Consider the following 26,575-nt stretch of genomic DNA (forward strand, 5'->3'; position numbering starts at 1 on the left):
TGCTGAAATCCGCACATGGTAATCCTCTGACAGGGCACTCAGGGGTCCGCAAGACACTTGCCGGTATTCGGAAACAGTTTTATTGGCCCCGGATGAACAGGGATGTAGCAAACTACTGCGGAGCATGTGCCGTCTGTCAGGAGCTGGGAAGGTCCAGGGATTCCCGCGGGGTTCCCTTAGGTCCACAGCCACTTAGCAGGGGAACCCTGCGTGGGCTGGCTGTTGACCTAACCAACCCACTGCCCGTTGTCAGCAGTCCCGGCAGACACCACGTCCGACTGCAGTGGCGCAAACGCCCTGTCCAGAACGGTCCATGTCGGGTTAACCCTGAGGGTAGCAGACCGCGACCGGTCCAGGGGAACCGAGCCACAGGCTCCAATAGGTTTCCCTGCCGCACCGGCAACCCGAGACCCGTCAGCCAGGTTGGCCGACACCGGAACGCTGATGGGCTGTCCCGGTGTCAGGGGGAACTACGCCCAACAGCGCCAATGGCTGCTACGACGGATGTCTTGCTGACAACCCTCTACACAGCGTCAGGAAAGGGAGGTGTCACGGAATAGCCGTGAGAAACGCAGGTGAATCTAGAGAATTCACAGTCGCTTTCCTGATCGCTCCCTGTCGGATCTGAGCAGTCGTGCAAGCGATCCGAAAATGACATTTTGTGTTATTTTAAATCCAAAGATATGTTCCCCTGTGAGCCAAAGCAGTCCCCTCACCCCTCATGAATGCCTCACCACTCAGGAATCTCGCACGTGGCAGGGTTCCCTGCAGGGCCTAGCTCATTCCCCCTACAGCAGATGTCCCCATGAAAAGGACCAGGAAACTGGCTCCACAGGGGGGCCATAGAAAGCCAGCCGATCCGGCACCGAGCATGGGCCATAAGGAAAGCACGGGTGATATGATTTCCTGTCGGCATACGAAAACCGTATGTCGCACAGCTATAAAATTCATATCGTCTTGTCCGGTAAAATCTGGCCATCGTGCTGATATGAAATTCCTTGGGATAGACCGTCCGGTTATCGAGATATTAATCTTCTCAGGAGCCTGACCCGCTGGCTTAGCCGTGTCTGATGTCATATTAATCTGTATTTTCCAACAAGTCTGAAGCTGTTACCCCCCTAAATATAACGTGTATGGTTCAGGAGTTACAGCATTTCATAAGTTTAGCCCTAAAATCTCTCAGAGGGAATGAACTGTCATTGGTGGGTGACTCAGAGGGGCGGCATTGCCACACCCCCAAACCAGCTTCATCAAAAGCACCTGGCCAGCAGGCGGGCGGGGAATTCCTCCCTTTACCATCTTCATGACAAGCTGCTGCCAGCCAGAGGACATAGGGCTGGTGGCCATTTTGCTGACCCATCTGAACAAAGAACTCTAAGAACTTGAAACCGTTTTGCTTGAACTTGATTGGAAACCAGAACTCTGATTTTTCCCACAAAAAGGACATCTTTCCAGGAACTAAGTATTTTTCTCCCTTCTTTTATTTTTTATTCTGGCTATTACTGTTTTCATAATTGTTGGTTTTCATAATTGTCTGTATATATTAATTATTTATATTGCGTGAATAAACGACTTTCTCCAAGTCATTCACTTTCCGCTACCCTGCTTATCAGCACACACACAGAAATGATCCCGGGTCTCTGAAGATACGCTACTGTTTGTTTGTTGTTGGCTAGACAGAATATCGTGTGTTTAACCGTTTTATTCGCAGGATTAGTCAGTCAGTTAGTGGGCCCCACGGTCCCATAGTAACCGCGGTGGTGGCAGTTTACTCTGAACCAGTGGGTGACGTTGTAATCACCCGTGTCTCACAGGCTCCCTTCTGAGCTGTCTGCGGCTAATTCTTAACGGTTCCTGCGCATTGACTGCGACCAGAGTTCGCACGATCTGTGCGCTGGCATCGTTTAGAAGGCTAAGTGCGGTCAGCCACTGAGGGCTCCTGTGACAAAAGGTCAATGCCTTTTTGTGATAAAACACCACTTTTATGCACCACAAATGAACTCCTTTAGCTTCAGGTTCCCATTTGGCTGAATAATGTCACATGATAGATCGGCTTTTAATTAAATTTTAGGTAGAAAGAATATTAATATTATTGATTTGTTGACATTAGAGGTTTGAGACATGCACTTGTACAAAACATATGGAAATTCCAGACTGAACATCTGATTTAGTCAGACAGTAATTCTAAAACCATTAGAGTAAAGGTAGCCATAAACACAGATTTTTGCTAAATGACTGATTCCTCTCTGATCAGAAGAGGGATTTATTCCATTCATTCACCGCAGAACAATTTTTAATAGACTCTAGCAGAGAATCTGCTGAAAATTGATCAAAAAGTAGTGTTGCTCTGTTCCATGCAGTGCAACGCTATGAGCCACCAATCAACCGCCACTCCTGCTCTGCCATCAATTGACCTAACACTTTAATCCATTTCAATCAATAGTTCCAATTGGATCGGTTGGAAATTGATTAGATGTTTTTATGGTGTAGATTATCAGCCAATTTGACCACATTGATCAAATCTGACGAGAATCCAAAGGGAAAATTGATGTGTATATGGCCTGCTTAAGAAGGTCAGCACAACTGGCAGGCAAAGTGCATCTTGATCATCTTTCTCAGTAGTTCAGAAGAGTTAAAATGATTAATTCTGGAAACGCTTTGCCGGCTCAGACTAATTCAACAGTTGTTCTTGTTATAGCCTGATGAAGCGGGTATAGAGCCTCAAAACACTTTGCATTTTGCAGTTACGAATAAAAGGATTTTTCTACTAAAAACGGACTATTTTGAGTCAGCTTGGGGAGGCAAGTCCACCGCTATCTCTCTTTTTAAACTGTTTTTAAATATTTGATTCTATGGTGGTACCTCTGTTCAAAATATTACCCAATAAAATGATTAATAATAGTTTATGTTTGTCACGGAACAGCCGTGAGAAACGTGGGCAAATTGGAAGGATCCGCGCAGTCCAATTTCTGATCACTTTCTGGCTAAATTTGTGCAGCCATTGCAGGAATCAGAACTGGGTTTTTTTTTTCTCTTTCCCTCCTTTCACCAAAAGGCACTAGCCTGCCGCAGAGTGTCCCCGGCTTCAAGCTGTGCTGATGGCCCATCCATCAGATAGAGTTGATAAGCACAATGACAGAAACAATCTAGTTGGGGAAAAATCAGACATTCTGGCTCTCCTCCCAGCAGGGGAGCTGACACGTAGCTTGCTGCCACAAGCTTCAAAAGAAACGTCACCTAGGAATGACCTGCTATAAATCCCAGAGGTATCTCATATTCCATAAACTGCTATATGTGTCATATTTTCTGTGTTGCCAGGCTGGCAGACCCTCCAAACTAACAGAGCATGCTTGGCCCTATCTGGCGCTGGTTCTGTAGAAGTTTCAGAACATTCTGAGGTAAAGACTGCCAGTTAGGCAGTTCGAAAGTGCCCTGATGATACCACAGGGGTCCCACCCCTCATGTTTGGTATCAGGCTGCTGGGTAAATCGAGACAGAACTGAAAATGTTAGTAAATCTGTCCTGACCTGTATGGTTCTGTGAGATAGAGCCCATATATGGTTAGATATGATTTCTGGTCCCTAGGACAAGGGGAGGACTCATCTCATATTCTAAGGGGGTGTGTGGCCCCCGCCCTCACTCCCTCCTACTGGATCAGGGGCATAAGAATGGCAGAGGAGACAAACTCAGTGTCCTCCACCCTGAAACATCATCCTGATTTCATCTGTGCCAGCTTGAGGATATGCTGGCATCCACCTGGTCTGGACTCTGAACTTTGAACTGAAACAAAGGAACTCTACAAGTTTTTCCCACAATAGGACATCTTTCCACAAATCCTAAGTATTTTCTCCCTTTTATTTCATACTGGCTATTACGGTTTTAATAATTGTTGATTTTAAAATTTGTCTGTATATATTAATTATTTATATTGCCGTGAATAAACGACTTTATCCAAGTCATTCACTGTTCCGCTACCCTGCTTCGCAGCCGCACAAACTGAACCAGACTTCTGCAGAGACGCTACTATTGCATTGTTGCTAGCTAGACAGAATACAGCGTGTTTTAACCGTTTTTATTTGTAGATCTAGGTTCAGACAGTCAGTGGGCTCCTCTGTCCCATGGTAACAGAGGTGGTGGCAGTTATACCCTGAAATAGTGTGTAAAGTTGTAATTACCGTACCTCACAGGCTCCCTTCTGGTCGGGCTGCTGCCCAAATTTCTGTCGGTTTCTGCGCAAAGATCGCGACCAAAGCTTGCATGGTCTGTGACAATGATGACTGTTCAGAAATCAGATTTACATTGTAGTGTCATAAAATCAGGGGATTCTGTTGTTCAGCATGTCCTACCTGTGCACAACACAGCTGCAAACACCCAGTGATGTCCATAGGCTGGCAGAGTTTCATGCTGGAACCATTGGCGCAGTATTGGGACACTACTTATCCATTTATAGGATGGTTTTCCATTCTCACACATGAAGGTCACTCTGTCCTCATCATCCCTTCGGCCAATCTGCACATGACATGCAATCATATGTAAAATGCTACTCAACACTACTAAGAGTGACAATTATGAATTATATTTGTTCATATTGTTTACCGCGTCTCCAATAATCTGGCAGATGTAGATGGGATCCTTTCTTTTGATATACTGTTTCTCTGGGTCTTTCTGATAGTGAAGGCTCAGATCCAAAAACTTCATGCAAATTTCAGGAATGTCTTCTTCAAACTGTAGAAAGCAATTTATAAAAAACAGTGTAGTGTAAATGTAATGAGGGCAACCATAAGGTACCTATGCCAAGAATTCTGTACTAAAAACCGTCATGCAACCTCACTGTCAAGGTGCATTTCCCATATCACACATTCATGATATAGAATATTGTCCATTCAATACTCGACATTTAACAAAGTCTGATGTTGCCCTCAACCAGACATTTTCCTGTCTGCATGTTGCCACTTCCAGCCATGTGCTTCCTAGTTGACTGGAGGCAATTGAAAATAACACAGGTTTCCAGCCTCTGACTCTGAACCTAGGCTTCTCCAGTGACCTACAGTATACCTAAGGTCACTTTATTCCATTGCAACCCCTAATGTATGTTTGCCTAGTGCAGCAAGGTAAGAGAAGGCAACACCAAGTGACAGAATTCACTTTGTCTTCTTATTTGTATTTTTGTATTTCTTTAGTCTGTTCATTTTCTTTTATATCAGGATAATAGCATTTATTGGCTAACTTAAAAATACATCCAAGTAATCTTATCTTATATATTTTATATTATATTATATATCATCTTATCTTATATATATTTTTAACCACTTGAGGACCCTGGGCTTTACACCCCTTGAGGACCAGGCACTTTTTTTCCATTCAGACCACTGCAGCTTTCACGGTTTATTGCTCGCTCATACAACCTACCACCTAAATGAATTTTGGCTCCTTTTCTTGTCACTAATAAAGCTTTCTTTTGGTGCTATTTGATTGCTGCTGCGATTTTTACTTTTTATTATATTCATCAAAAAAGACATGAATTTTGGCAAAAAAATGATTTTTTTAACTTTCTGTGCTGACATTTTTCAAATAAAGTAAAATTTCTGTATACATGCAGCGCGAAAAATGTGGACAAACATGTTTTTGATGAAAAAAAACCCATTCAGCCTATATTTATTGGTTTGGGTAAAAGTTATAGCATTTACAAACTATGGTGCAAAAAGTGAATTTTCCCATTTTCAAGCATCTATGACTTTTCTGACCCACTGTCATGTTTCATGAGGGGCTAGAATTCCAGGATAGTATAAATACCCCCCAAATGACCCCATTTTGGAAAGAAGACATCCCAAAGTATTCACTGAGAGGCATAGTGAGTTCATAGAAGATATTATTTTTTGTCACAAATAAGCGGAAAATGACACTTTGTGACAAAAAAAAAAAGTTTCCATTTCTTCTAACTTGCGACAAAAAAAAATGAAATCTGCCACGGACTCACCATGCTCCTCTCTGAATACCTTGAAGTGTCTACTTTCCAAAATGGGGTCATTTGTGGGGTTTGTTTAGTGTCCTGGCATTTTGGGGGGTGCCTAATTGTAAGCACCCCTGTAAAGCCTAAAGGTGCTCATTGGACTTTGGACCCCTTAGCGCAGTTAGGCTGCAAAAAAGTGCCACACATGTGGTATTGCCGTACTCAGGAGAAGTAGTACAATGTGTTTTGAGGTGTATTTTTACACATACCCATGCTGGGTGGGAGAAATATCTCTGTAAATGACATTTTTTTGATTTTTTTTACACACAATTGTCCATTTACAGAGAGATTTCTTCCACCCAGCATGGGTATGTGTAAAAATACACCCCAAAACACATTGTACTACTTCTCCCGAGTACGGCGATACCACATGTGTGGCACTTTTTTGCACCCTAACTGTGCTAAGGGGCCCAAAGTCCAATGAGTACCTTTAGGATTTCACAGGTCATTTTGCGGAATTTGATTTCCAGACTACTCCTCATGGTTTAGGGCCCCTAAAATTCCAGGGCAGTATAGGAACCCTGCAAATGACCCCATTTTAGAAAGAAGACACCCCAAGGTATTCCGTTAGGAGTATGGTGAGTTCATAGAAGATTTAATTTTTTGTCGCCAATAAATGGTATCATCCTAATGCAAAACATCTTGCTTTTACTGATGGCTAACACGGTACAGTATTCTACTGTTATTTCCTGAAGGCTCTCAAAGATCACATAGGAAAGAGGCCTCTCAGAAAATGTCTCACCCACTTGCAAAGCATCAGTGGCCATTGTTAACTGCTTCCGGACCTAGGTAATTGAAATCTACACCATGTTTTGCATCTGTTATCTCTGCCTGGGCATAGATTTCAATTTTGGTGTTTTAAAAATCTACTACTGAAATTCAGCAGCACCACGATCCGCAACTATTTTTAAAAATTTAATTAATACAATACAATAACATTTGTAAAGCGCTTTTCTCCCATAGGACTCAAAGCGCATAGCTGTGTCTCAGATTAATACAGGGTTGCAGCTGAGTTGTGTTACAGAGGAGATAGTCAGATGTTCATGAATGCCAGACTGAAGAGGTAGGTTTTCAGTTTAGACTTAAATGCTTCCAGGGATGGAGCTGTCCTGATTGGGTGTGGCAGGGAGTTCCAAAGTGTAGGGGCAGCATGACAAAAGGCTCTGTCTCCAAAGGTTTTGAGGTGGACTCTGGGGGTGACCAAGGTGTTACGTCCTTTTGATCTAGTGTGGGGGTGGGGGGTGTGATGTAGTTGCAACAAGTCCTTCAGGTATCCAGGGCCCAGATTGTGCAAGGATTTGAATGTCAGTAAGCCAATCTTAAACAGAATTCTCCATTTTATCGGTAGCCAGTGGAGTGAGCTCAGGGTTGGTGTTATGTGGCAATGGCGGGGTTGGCTCGTTAACAGCCTTGCGGCGGCATTCTGTACTAATTGCAGGCGGCGTACGTCTTTCTTATGCAGGCCTGTGTAGAGGACGTTGCAGTAGTCTAACCTTGATGTGACAAAGGCATGAACTAGGGTTGGAAGATTCTCTGAAGGAATTAGGTGTTTAATCCTTGCAATATTCCTTAGGTGAAAGAAGGATTGTTTCAAAACAGCTGAGATTTGATTCCTGAAGCTTAATTTCCCATCAATCAGTACTCCCAGGCTGCGCACACAGTCTGAGTTGTTCAGGTCTGAGCTCCCTATCCTTAGCGGTGTTGGTTGAGACTTGGGCTGCTTTGCTGTTGAGCCCTGGCCCTCGATAACAAGAACCTCAGTTTTGTCAGCATTAAGTTTTAGCCAATTATTATTCATCCACTCCTGAAGCTCAGCTAAGCATGCGTTTATTTGTGGAGTAGGGTCTGTGACGTCAGGTTTGAATGACAAATATAGCTGGGTGTCATCAGCATAGCAATGATATGTCAGGCCATGTTTTTGAATGATTTCTCCAAGTGGCAGCATGTATATGGTGAACAGTAAAGGGGATAATATTGCGCCCTGAGGTACACCGTATTTTAGTGGTACAGGGTTGGAGACATTAACATTATTAACATTATTTGTGTACATTTGTTTTCTTCTGTCTATATAGACACTCTTTGTTCTTGTTCCAAGATGTTTGTGACCCCAGAAGTACTTCTGGGGGTCACGGTACATAGTTACATAGTTATTTGGGTTAAAAAAAGACATAAATCCAGTTCAACCAGAAAACAAAGTACAACACCAGCCTGCTTCCTCACATATCCCTGTTGATCCAGAGGAATTCAAAAATAAAACCTTACAAGGCATGGTCCAATTAGCCCCAAAAGGGAAAAATTCCTTCCCGACTCCAGATGGCAATCAGATAAAATCTCTGGATCAATGCTCAGTTTTGTTTTTCAATGAACTAACGGAGGGCTGGGAACAAGCAGTGAAGGGGCATTCCTGACACCTGAGAGCAGGCTCTGCAGAAATCCCTCTCAGGCACAGGATGCCCCTTCTGAATTACAAATATGTACATTCTTAATATCTGCATTTTTTTTGGGGGGGGGGGAGCGATGCAGCAGCCAGGAGGAGCCAGCAACGGAAAGGAAAGGACACAAAGGCATGTGATATCATCACTAACATGCCTCTGTGTTCATATCAGGGCAGAGCTGCATAACCTACAGCACCTCATAGCATTTACCAGCATATTGCCCCATCGACCCAGAAGGAAAGAGAGCGCTATGGGTACTTTGTGGTGAGACCTCTCCAATTGCCTTTTGCTTTGCCATGTTGACTCTCCCATGCTTCAGCCTGCTATTGCACTAACTGTATGCAAATTACTTTGGAGCTTATTAACTTTGATCCATCTGAATTTTGCTTGGCTTACTGGATACATTAGGAAGAAAGTGGGCCCCCACATGTTTAAACAGTATGGCACAACGCACAAGTGTGAACACGCGGGCGTATGTTGGTGTGGTCAAATCCTTTGTTGATGCATCAAACTTGCACTTTAGAGTGTTACTCCTTATCTTTTGACAGCTGTCTTTATGGCTAAAATAACCGCTTTTATGCCTATTTTAAATGAGTGAACATTATTGTAATGTCCCATTTTAATTAGGTATACTAGATATTTATGTCTGAATTGTTTATCATTAAAGCTTTTGTATATTAAGGTGGCTTATGACCCATTTATGCCAGACAGAGTTTTTCTTTACAAACTGTTTTTCATAGGGTTTTGCCCCGCCCACCATCTTCAATGTAGGTAAGATAATATTAGCCTCAGACATGGGTACGGCTTTTTCTTAAATGTTTCTGATTTAATATATATCTCGTAGTCTGGTCAGATTGCTGCTTTCCCAGTCAAGTGAATAAAGTGTCCCCCAACATATAATTCATATCATCAGCCCCTTTACCTCCATTGCCGTACCTTGCTGCCAGAATACAGAGTGGCTATACATCATGGAGGTGACACTTACCTGACCAAAATGCCAGGGCTGTGGCTGAGCACAGCTCTCTGTCCCCAGGTAGATAATACCATCTTCACTGAGGACGTATTCCTGCCGATCAGCTTCATTGTGAAGATACACAGGGTCACCTGTCAGACATGAACAGTTAGATACAGCTCAGAATGCCTTTGCTGCATATCACTGTGCTACACTCAGTAAGTTCACATATTTGCAGGACTATGAAAATCCAGTTAAAGGACCACTATCGTGAAAATTTTGAAATGTAAAATCATACAAATAAGAAGTACCTTTCTTCCACAGTAAAATGAGCCATAAATTAATTTTCTCCTATGTTGCTGTCACTTGCAGTAGGTAGTAAAAGTCTGACAGAGCCAACAAGTTTCGGACTAACCCATCTCCTCATGGGTGATTCTCAGGGTTTTATTTAATTTTAAAAGCACTTTGTGAATGGTAGTTGCACCATCCAACTGCCAAAAAAGTATGCCGCGGGCAGGGAGGCTGGCCAGCATCTTTTTATAAATGCTTTTCAGGAAATGTCTTTATAAAGAATAAAGGCCATGCTGAGAATCCCCCATGAAGAGATGGACTAGTCAAAACCTGTTGGTTCTGTCTGATTTCTACTACCTACTGTAAGCAACAGGAACATAGGAGACATGTAATGTAGTTCTCATTTTACTCTTCAAGACACCTACTTCTTATATGTATGTGTTTACATGTATTTTACATTTCACAATTGTTCGCGATAGCGGTGGTTTAAAACACTCAGATGCTGATCAGCTCTTGTCCAGCCAGACTCTTAGCTAATGGTATTTTTTTGTCATGAAAGTCATGGTCAAAGTTTTATTACAAGCCTGATAGAGTAGTACATGCAAAGAAAGGACCATCAAGAAAGGACCATCAATAATAGCAACAGTTGTATATAATTCACTCACTACTTAGAAAATGCAATCTGGTACACCAAGTCAAATTTATAGTCAAATTAAGAACTAGCAACAGTCGCCTGAAGACAGAAGGGTGCAAAGTAAAGAATATTTTCACAGTACAGCCATTATCTTTGCAGTCTCAAGATCATGCCCTCTGCCTATCACTAAGCAGTATACAGAACACATTACACATTGCCATACCTATAACATACATCACTAACGCAAAGTAAAAACAGGAATTCTATGGCATATGTTGCTATTTATTTAGGCCACCAATCTCCTTTGCAGTGATCCCTGGTACTGCCAGTCCCTACACTTACAGTCATACAGTTACATATGCGGTGCCTTGCAAAAGTATCCTGCCCTCCCCCCTTACTTGCCTTTGTACCTATTTTTTACATTCCAATCTGTAATTTGAATGTATTTGTTGAATCTACACAAATTAGTCTAATTTAGTGAAGTGAATGAATTGAAATAAGAAAAATATACTGTGTATAAAAATGAATTTAGAAAAAATAATAAACTGAAAATCGGCATCTGCCTTTGTATTCACCACTTTTGCCATGAAGCCTGTAAAAAGTCCTGGTGCAATCAAATACCTTCAAAAGTCACATAATTAATTAAATAAAGTCCACCTGTGTGCAATCTAAGTGTCACATGATCTTTCACAGGGGCGCCTTAACCTACTGATCACCCAGGCAGCGGCTTGGAGCGGCTTTGATGGGGAAGGCGCAATAAATTACTGTCAGTCCAAGGGGAAATAAAAATTCCTGTCCTGAAAGACCGTTGTAAGGGACTGGAGAGAAAAAAAATTCCTTCTGTTTTAAGAAGGCAAATTACACCAAGCTTTGCTTTTTTAGTAGGAGGGCATTTGGTTCCTTTTATCCCCCTATACATTCCTAGTAGCTTGGGTCACCCTGAGCTGCTTGGTTACTCTGCTCTTTTCCCAAATAGCCTTCTGCTAAGTCACTGATAAAAAATCATTTAGAGTTCAGATTTATAGATACTCCCTAAGAAGAAGGTGTCTGGTTTATAGCTGTTCTCTGCCCCTCCATGAGTCCACCCTGAGCCTGACTGACTGACTGACATTTAAGGGTATGTAGTGAAAGTTTTCTACTCTCACAAGTGTTTTTAGGAATGCATCTAATAAGGATTCATAGAAAGATTTGAGACAGTCCCTCACTATTCAGTGTACAGAGGTGACAGCGCCCTACCCCCAAATGTTACTAAGTCTGCAGAGTGAGCGAGACAAACAAACAGTAAACTTTGCAGATAGCCGTGTGCACAGTGCTCTGCTAGAATGTCTGGCATGTCTAGATGTCAGGACGCTCGCCAGCCATGACTAGCTATGGAGTGGTAGGATCATCTGATGCACTCCCCCTCTGGGACACAGCCTGCACTTCTCCCTGAATTCACCAGGACAGTGTTTGAAGTGTGTAATGGACACAGTGGGGGTTGCAGGTTTTGTCTTTCATTGTGAGAGAGTGAATAGGAGGGCAGCATCTAAAGCTCAAACAATGATAATGGACATGTAAGCAATGTGTGTAATTACATCCATCACTACTTATAATTGAAGCTGGCATAATAATGTATTTCCATTAATGCTGTCTGTTTGCCCTCTCTCTAATGCTATGTACCACCTCACGATTTTTCCAACGATTTTCCCGATGTCCATCAATTTTTGTCGTGACATCGCTTAGCGTTGTGTGGTGAAAAGTGACCGTCACTGAGGATCGGATCTTTAAGATCCTTGACGACACCCCGTAAAGTACTGCGGTCGCTTGACTTCTCGTTGGCGCCCGTCCTGTAATGTCACGTGACATCTCGCATACCCGCTGGCAGGAAGATGAATCGCTGGACGCTTGTCATGAGGGACACCTCGCTGGATCCATCTCCCTGTTTTGTTGCAATCACTGTGGTGAGTGTGGAGCTTAACTTTGCTCGCCCTCACCCTCTGCTCATGCTCCCTCTCCCACTGTCTCTCTGACCAAACAACTGCTACTTGGGGAACAATGTGCACAACTATGTACACTAGTCTGAGCACTCTTCAGGGGAGCCAGTAGCATTTGGAACTATTATTGTGTATTTATGTAGCACTGACATCTTCAGCACTTTACAGAGTACATAGTCATGTCACTGACTGCTCACTGGAGCTTACAATTTCATCCCTACCATAGTCAAACTGTAATGTCCTACCATATTATTATGTATTCATATAGCACTGACATATTCTGCAGCACTTTACAGAGTACATAGTCATGTCACTGACTGCTCACTGGAGCTTACAATTTAATCCCCACCATAGTCAAACTGTAATGTCCGACCATATTATTATCATGTATTTATATAGCACTGACATCTTCTGCAGTACTTTACAGAGTACATAGTCATCATGTCACTGACTGTCCCCAGAGGAGCTCACAATCTAATCCAACTATAGTCATAGTCTAATGTCCTACCATATTATTATTATGCATTCATTTAGCACTGACATCTCCTGCAGCACTTTACAGAGTACATAGTCATGTCACTGACTGTCCTCAGAGAAGCTCACAATCTAATCCCTACCACAGTTATAGTCTAATATTTTCAATATAGGATTGTTTTGGGGTAAACCAGTTGACTTATTAGTATGTTTTTTAGGATGCAGGAAATGTCTGAAGTGTCTGAAGACAGAAACTCCATGCAGATTTTGCCCTGGCCAATGTTCAAGCCTAGGACTCAGCACTAAAATGCAGTAGTGCTACCCACTGAGCCTCTATTCTACTCATAGATATCTGCTCATCCATGTCATCAATTCTGACCCTCTACTACCCTTCCTCCCTCCATTCTACTTCTCTTCTCTTGTATCACTTACACTACAAACACACTGTGCTTATCTCCAGAATGGATTATGAATCAAACTATTAGGCCCAGTGCACACCAAAACCGCTAGGCGATCCTCAAAACGCTAGCGGTTTTTGGAGCAGATTTCAGAGCGATTCTAGGCATGTTTAGAGACATTTTCTAAACATGCCGAGCGTTTTTGTGAAGCAGATTACAAATACTGTTACAGTAAAAGCTGTTACTGAACAGCTTCTGTAACAAAAACGCCTGGAAAACCGCTCTGATCTAGCGTTTTTCAGAGCGGTTTGCATTTTTCCTATACTTTATATTGAGCCAGAATCGCTTCTGCAAACCGCGAAAGTGCTGCAGGAGCCACGTTTGCGGTTTGCTAAAAACCTCAAACCGCTGGTGTGCACCATCTCATTGAAATACATTAGCCAATCGTTTTCACAGACAGATGCGGTTGGCGGATCGCTGCTAAAACCGCTCGGTGTGCACTGGGCCTTAAACCACCTTACCATATCAGCCCTTCAATGTCATGATATACCCACTCCAGTCCTATCCTAACAGGTGTTAACATATCTGCATATCTCATAATGTTTGTGAAAAATTATTTTGAAAGTAAGAATGACTTGCTTGATAATCCAATCTTGCAATGTGACTGCCATTGGAACTTGTAGTGTGGATGCTGTATTTATTTGAGGTGCATACTGGCAGCATGTGCTGTATGGCATACAATGCTGATCATCCACAAGGCAAACTTAGGCAGCTGCCTAGGGTCTAGAGAGAGTTTAGGGGCCTGGTGGTTGCTAGCCCCCACCAAATCTAACTAAATAAGCCAGGTGACCATCATTGGAGGGCAAAGTGTTATCTTGCCTAGGGCCCCATTTCATAGTTATCCCTTTCTGATGGCTTATATCATGTGTGAAGTGTTCTATAATGTATATGATTTTTGTTTTATTTTTTATGGGGGGTGGGGGCGCCACAGGATTTCTTGCCTGGAGTGACAAGAAGGCTAGAGGCGCCCCTGATCTTTCATTATAAACACACCTATTCCAAAAGGCCCCAGAGGCTTCAACATCACTAAGCAAGTAGCATCACGCCATGAAGACCGGCGAGGAGCTCTACAAACAAGTCAGGGACAAAGTTGTTGAGAAGTAAAAGTCAGGGTTGGGTTATAAAAAATATCCAAAGCTTTGAATGCCATCAAATCCATCATCTTCAAATGTAAAGAACATGGAATCACAACAAACCTGGCAAGAGAGAGACACCCACCAAAATTCACAGACAGGGATGGAGGTTTACTTTCCAACAGGACAATGTGGAAACATCTAAATGGGTTGTAATGCCCTAGTGAAAGTCCAGACCACAATCTAATACAGATTACTATTGGATGCTGAAGTTTTCAGTTATTTTGTCCTATTGGATAAAATAAACAAAATAATGCATCATCAAAGTTGTAGGCATGTTCTGTCAATGAAATGGTGCAAACTCTACTATATTAGTTTACTATATTGCATATATCTTCTATTGGAAGCCTGTAATATGGGCACACATGTGAGTGGATGTTTTTAGGATCATTCTTGATACATTTGAATACATTTGTATTAATGTTCTCATTGGGCAAATTACAGCATCCCTGTAGATTTATACTGAGCATTTGTATAGTGCTTTTCTCCTGTTGGACTCAAAGCGCTCGAGCTGCAGCCACTACGGGCGCACTCAAGGGTCCACCCTGCAGTGTTATGAGGTCTTGCTCAATAACTTCTTACTGAATAGGTACTGACCCTAGCCAGAATTCAGACCCCTTAACCAGTACACTATCAGCCACTGGATACAGTATATAGTACACTTAGAGGTGGTATGTTTTTTTTATGCCATACAGTACATGCTTCTCTTGGATTAATACTGGATAAAGTGGTTGGAGGGAAGAACATGGAGTGGAAACTGCAGTGCCCAGTTGAATGAATGACACATGAGCTGAGACCCTCACCCTATAACATGGGTCTTTCTCTACTCTGGTGAGTCTGCATTGATATTGGGATGGAGGTGGACTCTGAGGGCCAGATTTATTAAAAGTGTCTGAGACAAAATATTGGTAGGTTTTTAGAAAAATCCATGCAGAACTGTCTCGGGCATCTTAAGAAATCATTAGATAGTGCAGATTCCTTCTAAAACTGTTGTAAAATAGGAGGCGCTAGGAAGGTCTCTCAGTGCAGTGTGTGAGGGGAATTGCTGTTGCTGAGGTAACCAACTCACCTGCTGTATTGATAGCAGCAGGTTCTGAGGCGGAATTCAGCAGGGAGGGAGGAGCACATCACAAATCATGTTTAGCTTGCACTCTGCAATCATGTCTAGCCAGCAGTTCTACATCTGTAGTACTGCTATTAAGCACTTCTTAATCTGTGCCAGTTTAGGGATGGATTTTGAACTGTAGTACAGCTCTAGAAATTCATGCTAAACTGCTAAACTATTACCTAGGATTTAAGAAGGTTCTTATTATCATGCAGAACTGTTCTCTCTGCTGGGTAGAACAGATTAAGAAGAAAAAACTGTCGGTAATGCGTTGATAAATCTCCCTCAAAGTTTAACCACTTGAGGACCACAGTCTTTCTACCCCTTAAGGACCGGCCACTTTTTTTCCATTCAGACCACTGCAGCTTTCACGGTTTATTGCTCGCTCATACAACCTACCACCTAAATGAATTTTGGCTCCTTTTCTTGTCACTAATAAAGCTTTCTTTTGGTGCTATTTGATTGCTCCTGCGATTTTTACTTTTTATTATATTCATCAAAAAAGACAAGACATGAATTTTGGCAAAAAAATGATTTTTTTAACTTTCTGTGCTGACAATTTTCAAATAAAGTAAAATTTATGTATACATGCAGCGCGAAAAATGTGGACAAACATGTTTTTGATTAAAAAAAAAAACCATTCAGTGTATATTTATTGGTTTGGGTAAAAGTTATAGCGTTTACAAACTATGGTGCAAAAAGTGAATTTTCCCATTTTCAAGCATCTATGACTTTTCTGACCCCCTGTCATGTTTCATGAGGGGCTAGAATTCCAGGATAGTATAAATACCCCCCAAATGACCCCATTTTGGAAAGAAGACATCCCAAAGTATTCACTGAGAGGCATAGTGAGTTCATAGAAGATATTATTTTTTTGTCACAAGTAAGCGGAAAATGACAAAAAAAAAGAAAAAAAAAAGAATCCATTTCTTCTAACTTGCGACAAAAAAAAATGAAATCTGCCACGGACTCACCATGCCCCTCTCTGAATACCTTGAAGTGTCTACTTTCCAAAATGGGGTCATTTGTTGGGTGTGTTTACTGTCCTCGCATTTTGGGGGGTGCTAATTTGTAAGCACCCCTGTAAAGCCTAAAGGTGCTCATTGGACTTTGGGCCCCTTAGCGCAGTTAGGCTGCAAAAAAGTGCCACACATGTGGTATTGCCGTACTCAGGAGAAGTAGTATAATGTGTTTTGGGGTGTATTTTTACACATACCCATGCTGGGTGGGAGAAATATCTCTGTAAATGACAATTTTTTCATTTTTTTTACACACAATTGTCCATTTACAGAGTTATTTCTCCCACCCAGCATGGGTATGTGTAAAAATACACCCCAAAACACATTGTACTACTTCTCCCGAGTACGGCGATACCACATGTGTGGCACTTTTTTGCACCCTAACTGCGCTAAAGGGCCCAAAGTCCAATGAGTACCTTTAGGATTTCACAGGTCATTTTGCGGAATTTGATTTCCAGACTACTCCTCACGGTTTAGGGCCCCTAAAATGCCAGGGCAGTATAGGAACCCCACAAATGACCCCATTTTAGAAAGAAGACACCCCAAGGTATTCCGTTAGGAGTATGGTGAGTTCATAGAAGATTTTATTTTTTGTCAAAAGTTAGCGGAATATTGATTTTTATTGTTTTTTTCACAAAGTGTCATTTTCCACTAACTTGTGACAAAAAATAAGGGGTATAAGCATCTGCAAATTTTGATGACAGGTGGTCTATGAGGGGGCGAATTTTGTGGAACCGGTCATAAGCAGGGTGGCCTTTTAGATGACAGGTTGTATTGGGCCTGATCTGATGGATAGGAGTGCTAGGGGGGTGACAGGAGGTGATTGATGGGTGTCTCAGGGGGTGGTTAGAGGGGAAAATAGATGCAATCAATGCACTAGGGAGGTGATCGGAAGGGGGTCTGAGGGGGATCTGAGGGTTTGGCCGAGTGATCAGGAGCCCACACGGGGCAAATTAGGGCCTGATCTGATGGGTAGGTGTGCTAGGGGGTGACAGGAGGTGATTGATGGGTGTCTCAAGGTGTGATTAGAGGGGGGAATAGATGCAAGCAATGCACTGGCGAGGTGATCAGGGCTGGGGTCTGAGGGCATTCTGAGGGTGTGGGCGGGTGATTGAGTGCCCTAGGGGCAGATAGGGGTCTAATCTGATAGGTAGCAGTGACAGGGGGTGATTGATGGGTAATTAGTGGGTGTTTAGGGTAGAGAACAGATGTGAACACTGCACTTGGGAGGTGATCGGACGTCGGATCTGCGGGCGATCTATTGGTGTGGGTGGGTGATCAGATTGCCCGCAAGGGGCAGGTTAGGGGCTGATTGATGGGTGGCAGTGACAGCGGGTGATTGATGGGTGGCAGTGACAGGGGGTGATTGATGGGTGGCAGTGACAGGGGGTGATTGATGGGTGATTGATAGGTGATTGACAGGTGATTGACAGGTAATCAGTGGGTTATTACAGGGGAGAACAGATGTAAATATTGCACTGGCGAATTGATAAGGGGGGGTCTGAGGGCAATCTGAGCGTGTAGGCGGGTGATTGGGTGCCCGCAAGGGGCAGATTAGGGTCTGATCTGATGGGTAACAGTGACAGGTGGTGATAGGGGGTGATTTATGGGTAATTAGTGGGTGTTTAGAGGAGAGAATAGATGGAAACACTGCGCTTGGGTGGTGATCTGATGTCGGATCTGTGGGCGATCTATTGGTGTGGGTGGGTGATCAGTTTGCCCGCAAGGGGCAGGTTAGGGGCTGATTGATGGGTGGCAGTGACAGGGGGTGATTGATGGGTGGCAGTGACAGGGGGTGATTGATGGGTGATTGACAGGTGATCAGTGGGTTATTACAGGGAAGGACAGATGTAAATAATGCCCTGGCGAATTGATAAGGGGGGGGGGTCTGAGGGCAATCTGAGCGTGTAGGCGGGTGATTGGGTGCCCGCAAGGGGCAGATTAGGGTCTGATCTGATGGGTAACAGTGACAGGTGGTGATAGGGGGTGATTGATGGGTGATTGATGGGTAATTAGTGAGTGTTTAGAGGAGAGAATAGATGGAAACACTGCGCTTGGGTGGTGATCTGATGTCTGATCTGCGGGCGATCTATTGGTGTGGGTGGGTGATCAGTTTGCCCGCAAGGGGCAGGTTAGGGGCTGATTGTTGGGTGGCAGTGACAGGGGTTGATTGATGGGTGATAGGTGATTGGCAGGTGATTGACAGGTGATCAGTGGGTTATTACAGGGAAGGACAGATGTAATTAATGCACTGGTGAATTGATAAGGGGGGGGGGTCTGAGGGCAATCTGAGCGTGTGGGCGGGTGATTGGGTGCCCGCAAGGGGCAGCTTAGGGTCTGATCTGATAGGTAACAGTGACAGGTGGTGATAGGGGGTGATTGATGGGTGATTGATGGGTAATTAGTGGGTGTTTAGAGAAGATAACAGATGTAAACAATACATTTGGGAGGTAATCTGACGGCGGGTTTGCGGGCGATCTAATGGTGTGGGTGGGTGATCAGATTGCAGGTTAGGGGCTGATTGATGGGTGGCAGTGACAGGGGGTGACAGGGGGTGATTGATGGGTGATAGGTGATTGGCAGGTGATTGACAGGTGGGTTATTACAGGGAAGAACAGATGTAATTAATGCACTGGCGAATTGATAAGGGGGGGTCAGAGGGCAATCTGAGCGTGTTGGCGGGTGATTGGGTGCCCGCAAGGGGCAGATTAGGGTCTGATCTGATAGGTAAAAGTGACAGGTGGTGATAGGGGGTGATTGATGGGTGATTGATGGGTAATTAGTGGGTGTTTAGAGGAGAGAATATATGTAAACAATGGATTTGGGAGGTGATCTGATGTCGGATCTGCGGGCGATCTATTGGTGTGGGTGGGTGATCAGATTGCCCGCAAGGGGCAGGTTAGGGGCTGATTGTTGGGTGGCAGTGACAGGGGGTGATTGATGGGTGATTGATGGGTGATTGATGGGTGATTGACGGGTGATTGACAGGTGATCAGGGGGGATAGATGCATACAGTACACAGGGGGGGGGGGGGTCTGGGGGGGTCTGGGGAGAATCTGAGGGGTGGGGGGGTGATCAGGAGGGAGCAGGGGGCAGTTTAGGGACTAAAAAAAAATAGCGTTGACAGATAGTGACAGGGAGTGATTGATGGGTTATTAGGGGGGTGATTGGGTGCAAACAGGGGTCTGGGGGGTGGGCAGGAGGGGTCTGAGGGTTGCTGTGGGCGATCAGTGGGCGGGGGGGGCAGATCAGTGTGTTTGAGTGCAGACTAGGGTGGCTGCAGCCTGCCCTGGTGGTCCCTCGGACACTGGGACCACCAGGGCAGGAGGCAGCCTGTATAATACACTTTGTATACATTACAAAGTGTATTATACACTTTGTAGCGGCGATCGCGGGGTTAACATCCCGCCGGCGCTTCCGTATGGCCGGCGGGATGTTACGGCGGGTGGGCGGAGCCAGTTGCCGGGGGAAGTGCGCGTCATCAATGTTGCGATCGCTCCCCCGGCATGCCTAAAGGACGCGCCGCCTGAAGGCGTATTGCGGTCCTTTAGGCGTCCACTTTGCCGCCGCCCATGGGCTGTGGGCGGTCGGCAAGTGGTTAAAGTGAACCCGAGGTAAAAATAAACTGATGAGATAAACAGTTGTATTTTTCCTCCTACTCCTAAAAATGGCTTTTTTAGACATCCCATGGTTTTATTTTATATGTAAACATTTACAAACTAGATTGAATGTTCTGTTGCCCCTGCTCAGTGCTTGCCTAATAAGTGTCCCAGAGTTAGAAAAAAGGTTATTAGTTCATGTATTTTATCTCCCTCGGCTATCAGAAGTTGTATTCTACCAGGAAACCTTTTATGGCTGTAATTAGCTTATCAGTGAGGTTTACTTTATTCCCCAACAAAGTAATGACAAAAAAGAAGCTGTTACTTCCATGCCTAGAAATTAACTCGTTCAGGCAGCAAAATAAATTAAGTAACACATCCTGGTTATTAATATGCTTTGTGAAAATACACATGTCTATCTCATCATGTCACATGTCGCCTCGGGTACACTTTAAAGAGACACTGAAGCGAAAAAAAAATATATGATATAATGAATTGGTTGTGTACTATGAATAATTACTAGAAGATTAGCAGCAAAGAAAATATTCTCATATTTTTATTTTCAGGTATATAGTGTTTTTTCTAACATTGCATCACTCTATAATATGTGCAGATTACACAACACTCAGCATTCAAAATGAGTCTTTCAGAGCAGTCTGTGAAGTAATGACCTCTCCTCTAGCAGAGGAAAAGTAAACAGTTCAATTACAGTTGAGATAATAAAAGTCAGATAACAGCCCTCTCCAGGACTATGTTAGTCAGAGAGCTTAATAGCTTTTTTGCATAGAGATAACAACTGGAGTTTCTCAACTCTTCCTGTACTGGAAACAATTAGACTGATGTATCTGATCTTAGGGCCCTTTTCCACCAGCGCTGGCTGAATCGCAAAAACGCAAACCGCTAGCGATTTTACAATCGCTACGGTTTGCTTTTTAACATAGGAATTGCGGAAGGTCATTTCCACTGCCGCGATTCGTTTTTGTCGGGAACATGAACGCGCGGCGGAGCGATATTTGCCGCGATTTTGCTATGCAGTGCATAGCATAGCAAAATCGCGGCCGCGAACGTCGGGGAATCGCCGGTAATTGCGATTCAGCAATCGCTAGCGTTCAGCGTGAACGCTAGCGATTGCTAGTGGAAAAGGGCCCTTAATGTTTTTTCTCTTAGCTGTACTACACATACAAATCATAATATCATAATTTTTTTTTCGCTTCAGTGTCTCTTTAAGGAATAGCGCTGAAGCATTTTACAGATAATCCAATTTAATTTTAAGTTGTGAGGCAACAAAACATAAAAATTGGCAAGGGGGTGAATACTTTTGCAAGGCACTGTATATACATTATGCTATAGGTTAGAGGAACACAGTGATGCCTGTGCACAAACGTAATGGAGTTGAAAAGGAGCATAAATTAAACCAGTTACACAACCTGTGCAGCAATTTTCTACAAAAAAGTTGCTTGACTACATTTTGTTTATGACCCTACCGAACCCCATGCAGAAATGGAAACACATTAAGAAACTCTCATTTGAAGGACATACAGCAAAAAAAATGTAATTCTGTACTAAGATATATTATTATTGTTATTATTATTAATCTGCATTTATTTACAGCTGACATGTCTTCTACAGCTCTTTACAAGTGACATCGCTAAAACTTAGGCTAACAATATAATGTTCTCAGCACATTTTAGGGCCAGTGTGAAAGGAAACCACTTAAGTTACCAATATTTTTGTGTAGTTTTGAAGGAAACTGGAGCACATGCAGGAAAGTCACGCAAACACAGACAGCATACAGACTCCTTTCGTATAGAGCCCTGGCCGGAATAGACAAGACACAGAACATTTATATCACACTTTTCTCCTGGCGGACTCAAAGCGTCACAGCTGCAGCCACTAAGACGCGCTCTATAGGCAGTTGCAGAGTTAGGGAGCCTTGCCCAAGCTCTCCTACTGAGTAGGTGCTGGCTTACTGAACAGGCAGAGCCAAGATTTGAACCCTGGTCTCCTGTGTCAGAGGCAGAGCCCTTAACCATTACACTATCCAGCCACTACACAATAGAATAGAAACCTCCTTAGCACTTCAAGCCAAGACTTTTAACTATTTAACTTTGCATATCATAACTTAGTGACTGAGGGCCAGATTTATGAAGAGTGTCTGAGGCAAAATATTGGTATGTTTTTAGAAATCCATGCAGAACTGTCTCAGGCATCTTAAGAAATCATTAGATAGTGCAGATTCCTTCTAAACCTGTTGTAAAATAGGAGGAGCTAGGAAGGTCTCTCAGACAGTGCAGTGTATGAGGGGAATGCCTGTTGCTGAGGTAACCAACACACCTGCTGCTAAGCAGTCTTATTTCTCCTCGCTCATTTCCGCACAGTCCCACAACCCAAAACAATTGTTCAACACCTTTAACTCCCTACTTCGGCCCCCACCTCCTCCCCCTACCACATGTCTGTCAGCTGACAACTTTGCATCATACTTTACAAGCAAGATTGATGCAATACGTAATACCTTCAACACGCAACCACTTTTACCAGCTCAACCATCCCCTGTAGATTCCTTCTGTCCACCTGCACCCTCGCCCACTACTAACTACCTTCCCCCCGATCCACAAGACCACTCTCCCACTCTAATATCTTTTACCACACTCAATGAACAGTGTCTTTCCTCACTACTCTCCAAAGCTCATCTCACTACCTGTGGCCTGGACCCCATTCCCTCCCATCTAATCCCCCAGCTTTCCTCCTCCCTTAATCCCACTCTAACAACTCTATTCAATATTTCTATCTCCACTGGCACTTTTCCTTCCTTATTCAAACAAGCTATTATTACACCACTTATCAAAAAACCCTCTCTTGATCCAGCTTCTCTATCCAATTACCGGCCTGTCTCGCCCCTCCCCTTTGCTTCTAAACTGCTGGAAAGTCACATCCATTCAGAATTGTCTGCCTTTCTCTCTACCAACTCCTTACTTGACCCCTTTCAATCTGGATTCCGCACACACCATTCCACCGAAACTGTCCTCACGAAAGTTGCTAATGACCTACTGGTAGCCAAACCCAAAGGCCATTTCTCCATTCTAATACTCCTTGACCTTTCCTCTGCCTTTGACACGGTTGATCATGCTCTGCTCCTGCAGACACTGTCATCTTTAGGAATCAAGGGACAAGCTCATTCCTGGATCTCCTCTTATCTCTCTAGACGCTCTTACACTGTGTCCTTCTCTAACACCAATTCCTCCCCACGCCCACTGTCTGTTGGTGTACCTCAAGGCTCTGTTCTTGGGCCACTTCTTTTCTCAATCTACACCCGTGGCCTGGGACAACTAATTAACTCTTTTGGCTTCCAGTATCACCTCTATGCGGATGACACCCAAATCTATCTCTCAGCTCCTGATCTGTCATCACTACTATCTAGAGTCCCTGACTGTCTACGTGCCGTTTCTGCATTTATGTCCTCCCACTTCCTCAAACTCAACATGAGTAAAACGGAAATTGTGATTTTTCCACCATTGCTATCTACACCCCCACCAATTGCAACCATAACGGTTGACAACACCCCAATAACCTCAACCACTAAGGCCCGCTACTTGGGGGTTATACTCGACTCAGAGCTCTCCTTTAAGCCTCACATTACCTCATTAACCACCACCTGCTATTTCCAGCTCAAAAATATATTCCGGATCCGTCCCTTCCTCACACAAGAGGCCACCAAGATGCTTGTACATGCCTTAATCATCTCCCGCCTAGACTACTGCAACACCCTGCTCTGTGGGCTACCACAAAAAAGGCTAGCACCTCTCCAATCCCTTCTAAATTCAGCGGCCCGCCTCATTCACCTCTCCACACGCTCTTCCGATGCAGCCCCACTGTGCCGTTCTCTCCACTGGTTACCTATTACCCAGAGGATCCAGTTCAAACTCCTGACTCTAACATACAAAGCCCTCCATGAGTTGTGCCCTCCATACATCTCATCACTAATCTCAAGATATTGTCCCTCCCGCAACCTCCACTCCTCCCAAGAAATTCTCCTGGCCTCTAAGCTGATCACCTCCTCTCATGCTCGCATCCAAGACTTTACACGAGCATCATCTCTTATCTGGAACTCTCTTCCACAGCCTGTACGTCATGCTCCAAACCTGGACATCTTCAAACGCACTCTTAAAACACACCTTTTCAGACAAGCTTATACAATTCTATAGCCCTTATTTACTTATTTGACACAATGTAATCAGAGGCAAAGGGTCACTGCCTCATCCATTCTCCACCCCCTTACCTAGTGTGTCCCTCACTACCCATTAGATTGTAAGCTCGCAAGGGCAGGGTCCTCCTCCTAATGTTTACTGTTTTTGTCACAATATTTGTGCTGCTTGGAACTCTGTTTTACAATTTGTTAGTATATCTATGTTCCCCTTGTCGTCTTATTGTGCTTTGTAAAGCGCTGCGGAATATGTTGGCGCTATATAAATAAATAATAATAATAATAGCAGCAGGCTCTGAGGAGGAATACAGCAGGGGGGAGGAGCACATCACAAATCATGTCTAGCCTGCACTCTGCAATCATGTCCATCCTGCAGTTCTACACCTGTAGAACTGCTATCAAGCACTTATTAATCTGCACCAGTTTAGGGCTGGATTTGTACTTTTCTTAACTGTAGTGCAGCTCTAGAACTTCATGCTAAATTGCCACTATTACCTAGGATTTAAGGAGGTTCTTATTATCATGCAGAACTGTTCTCCCTGCTGGTTAGAACAGATTAAGAAGAAAATCGGTAATGCGTTGATAAATCTCCCCCTGAGAGATTTAAAAGAAGAAACTAACGAGTAACTCATGACATAAAAATGCTAACTACGTATCCCATGATGCAAGTCCAGAATGGAGACTTTTCCTGTCGGTCATTTGCCAACTGCAGAAGTCTTACTAATAATCTTATTTCAAAGAAGTGAATGACAAATAAATTCCGACCTTTACACTTACCTTCACACCAAGGGTTAAAGAGCATCATGAATTCCAGCAAATATTTTGTTAATCCTCCAGGAAGTTTGATTGACAGTGTGTAGTATCCAATGATGGCATTTGCTGGTGACGTGACAGATACTTTCCATAATCCTTTCTCACAGTCAACTACTCTGGCGCTCCAGGTGTTTCGGTCGCTAAGACTGGATATGGGAAATTTATTCTTTGTTGCATTGTGTTTTGAAGGCTTCGGACCTGAAACAAATATATTGAAATTTAAACTGAAACAAGTTGGTAAAAAAAAACTATTGGTAAATTTATTTTAGAAAACGCAGAAGAAAAGTTAAATAAATAGGGGCCAAGTAGAGTTAGATCTTGGGGACAAAAATACTTATGTGTTTGAATCTTTCCAAACTTCCAACCAGGGGCGTAACTACAGGTTAAGCAGCCACTGCAACTGCAGGGGGACCAGAGCTGTAAGGAGACCCCCAACTACTACTTCAAACCCTCTGATAAAGACGTCAGTCCTTCAGAGCAGGTGCTTTTGTGGCTACACTTGTTATAAGTTTGAAGATTAGGATGTCTACACATTTTTGTTGACCCTTGCAAGATGAGGCCCGTGGCTGTGAGGATCACCAGGGGTAGAAAGGGTAAATGGCTGGACCTCTTCAAAGTTTTACAGGGAAGGGAGGCATTATTTGTAGTTACCTCTCCACTTCCAATCCATGGCACCTCTTTGCCACATTTGATTCCCTACTCAATTCTACAGCCTTCCCCTTCCTCTTACCTTCTCTGCCCAAGACATAGCCACCTACTTCAAAGACAAAATCAGTGCAATCAGATGTTAGATCTCAGCACACCATACTATATTGACATCACCCAGCCAATTCACGTGTAACTTCTCCCTCACTTCTTTCTGTTTGTCTCAATGAAATCACTTTTCTTCTCTCATCATCTCCCTCCACCACCTTTTCATCTGCCCTCTACTGGGGTTTTCCCCTTAGCCTTGAAACATTAAAGAGGAACTGTGTAGTGTGAACTTAACATAAAGAATAAAATTGCTTATTTTTTACAATATTAATTTATAAACGATTTAGTCAGTGTTAAGTTCTGTGAGGTGATGTCTGTGAAAGGAGATACTGCTTGCTTGGCAGTTGGAAACAGCTGTCATTTCCCACAATGCAATAAGGTTCACAGACAGCAAACAGTCAGGACCATGGTCATGACATCACACAGTGGGAGGGGTTTCACCACAATATCAGACACACAGACTAAAATTCTGTAGTAAGAATATCCTGCTATGGGTGATAAAAGAGATTTTTATTTATACCATGTAGATTGGGCAACCTTAAAGGGAACTAAGCACCTTTTCTTTCCTGGAATTTCAACTGGTTTCTAATAGCTATTGGAGCTGCCATGTTCCCCCCTCCCCTTTTGCTGTCTTTATTTACAGAAGTCACAGATGCTATCTTCACACCTTCCCTCTGGATAAACTAAGCAGTCATCTACCCCCCTCTGTTGATGAAAGCAAGGTA

The 26,575-nt window shown here is 43.5% G+C and overlaps 1 protein-coding gene across 4 annotated transcripts in view; it reads right to left on the minus strand.

The window, feature by feature from the left end:
* Positions 1 to 26,575, minus strand: part of LOC137542242 (protein 4.2-like) — a 104,134-nt gene that overhangs the window by 61,459 nt on the left and 16,100 nt on the right. For all 4 annotated transcript variants that reach the window (XM_068264009.1, XM_068264011.1, XM_068264010.1 and 1 more), the window contains exons 3-6: positions 25,062 to 25,295; positions 9,431 to 9,549; positions 4,597 to 4,725; positions 4,347 to 4,509 (exon numbers count right to left, since the gene is read on the minus strand). In XM_068264009.1, the coding sequence (XP_068120110.1) occupies positions 4,347 to 4,509; positions 4,597 to 4,725; positions 9,431 to 9,549; positions 25,062 to 25,295 (645 nt within the window). The remainder of the gene's footprint in view (positions 1 to 4,346; positions 4,510 to 4,596; positions 4,726 to 9,430; positions 9,550 to 25,061; positions 25,296 to 26,575) is intronic.

This window comes from Hyperolius riggenbachi, chromosome 12 (assembly GCF_040937935.1).
Source record: "Hyperolius riggenbachi isolate aHypRig1 chromosome 12, aHypRig1.pri, whole genome shotgun sequence".
Classification (NCBI taxonomy): domain Eukaryota; kingdom Metazoa; phylum Chordata; class Amphibia; order Anura; family Hyperoliidae; genus Hyperolius; species Hyperolius riggenbachi.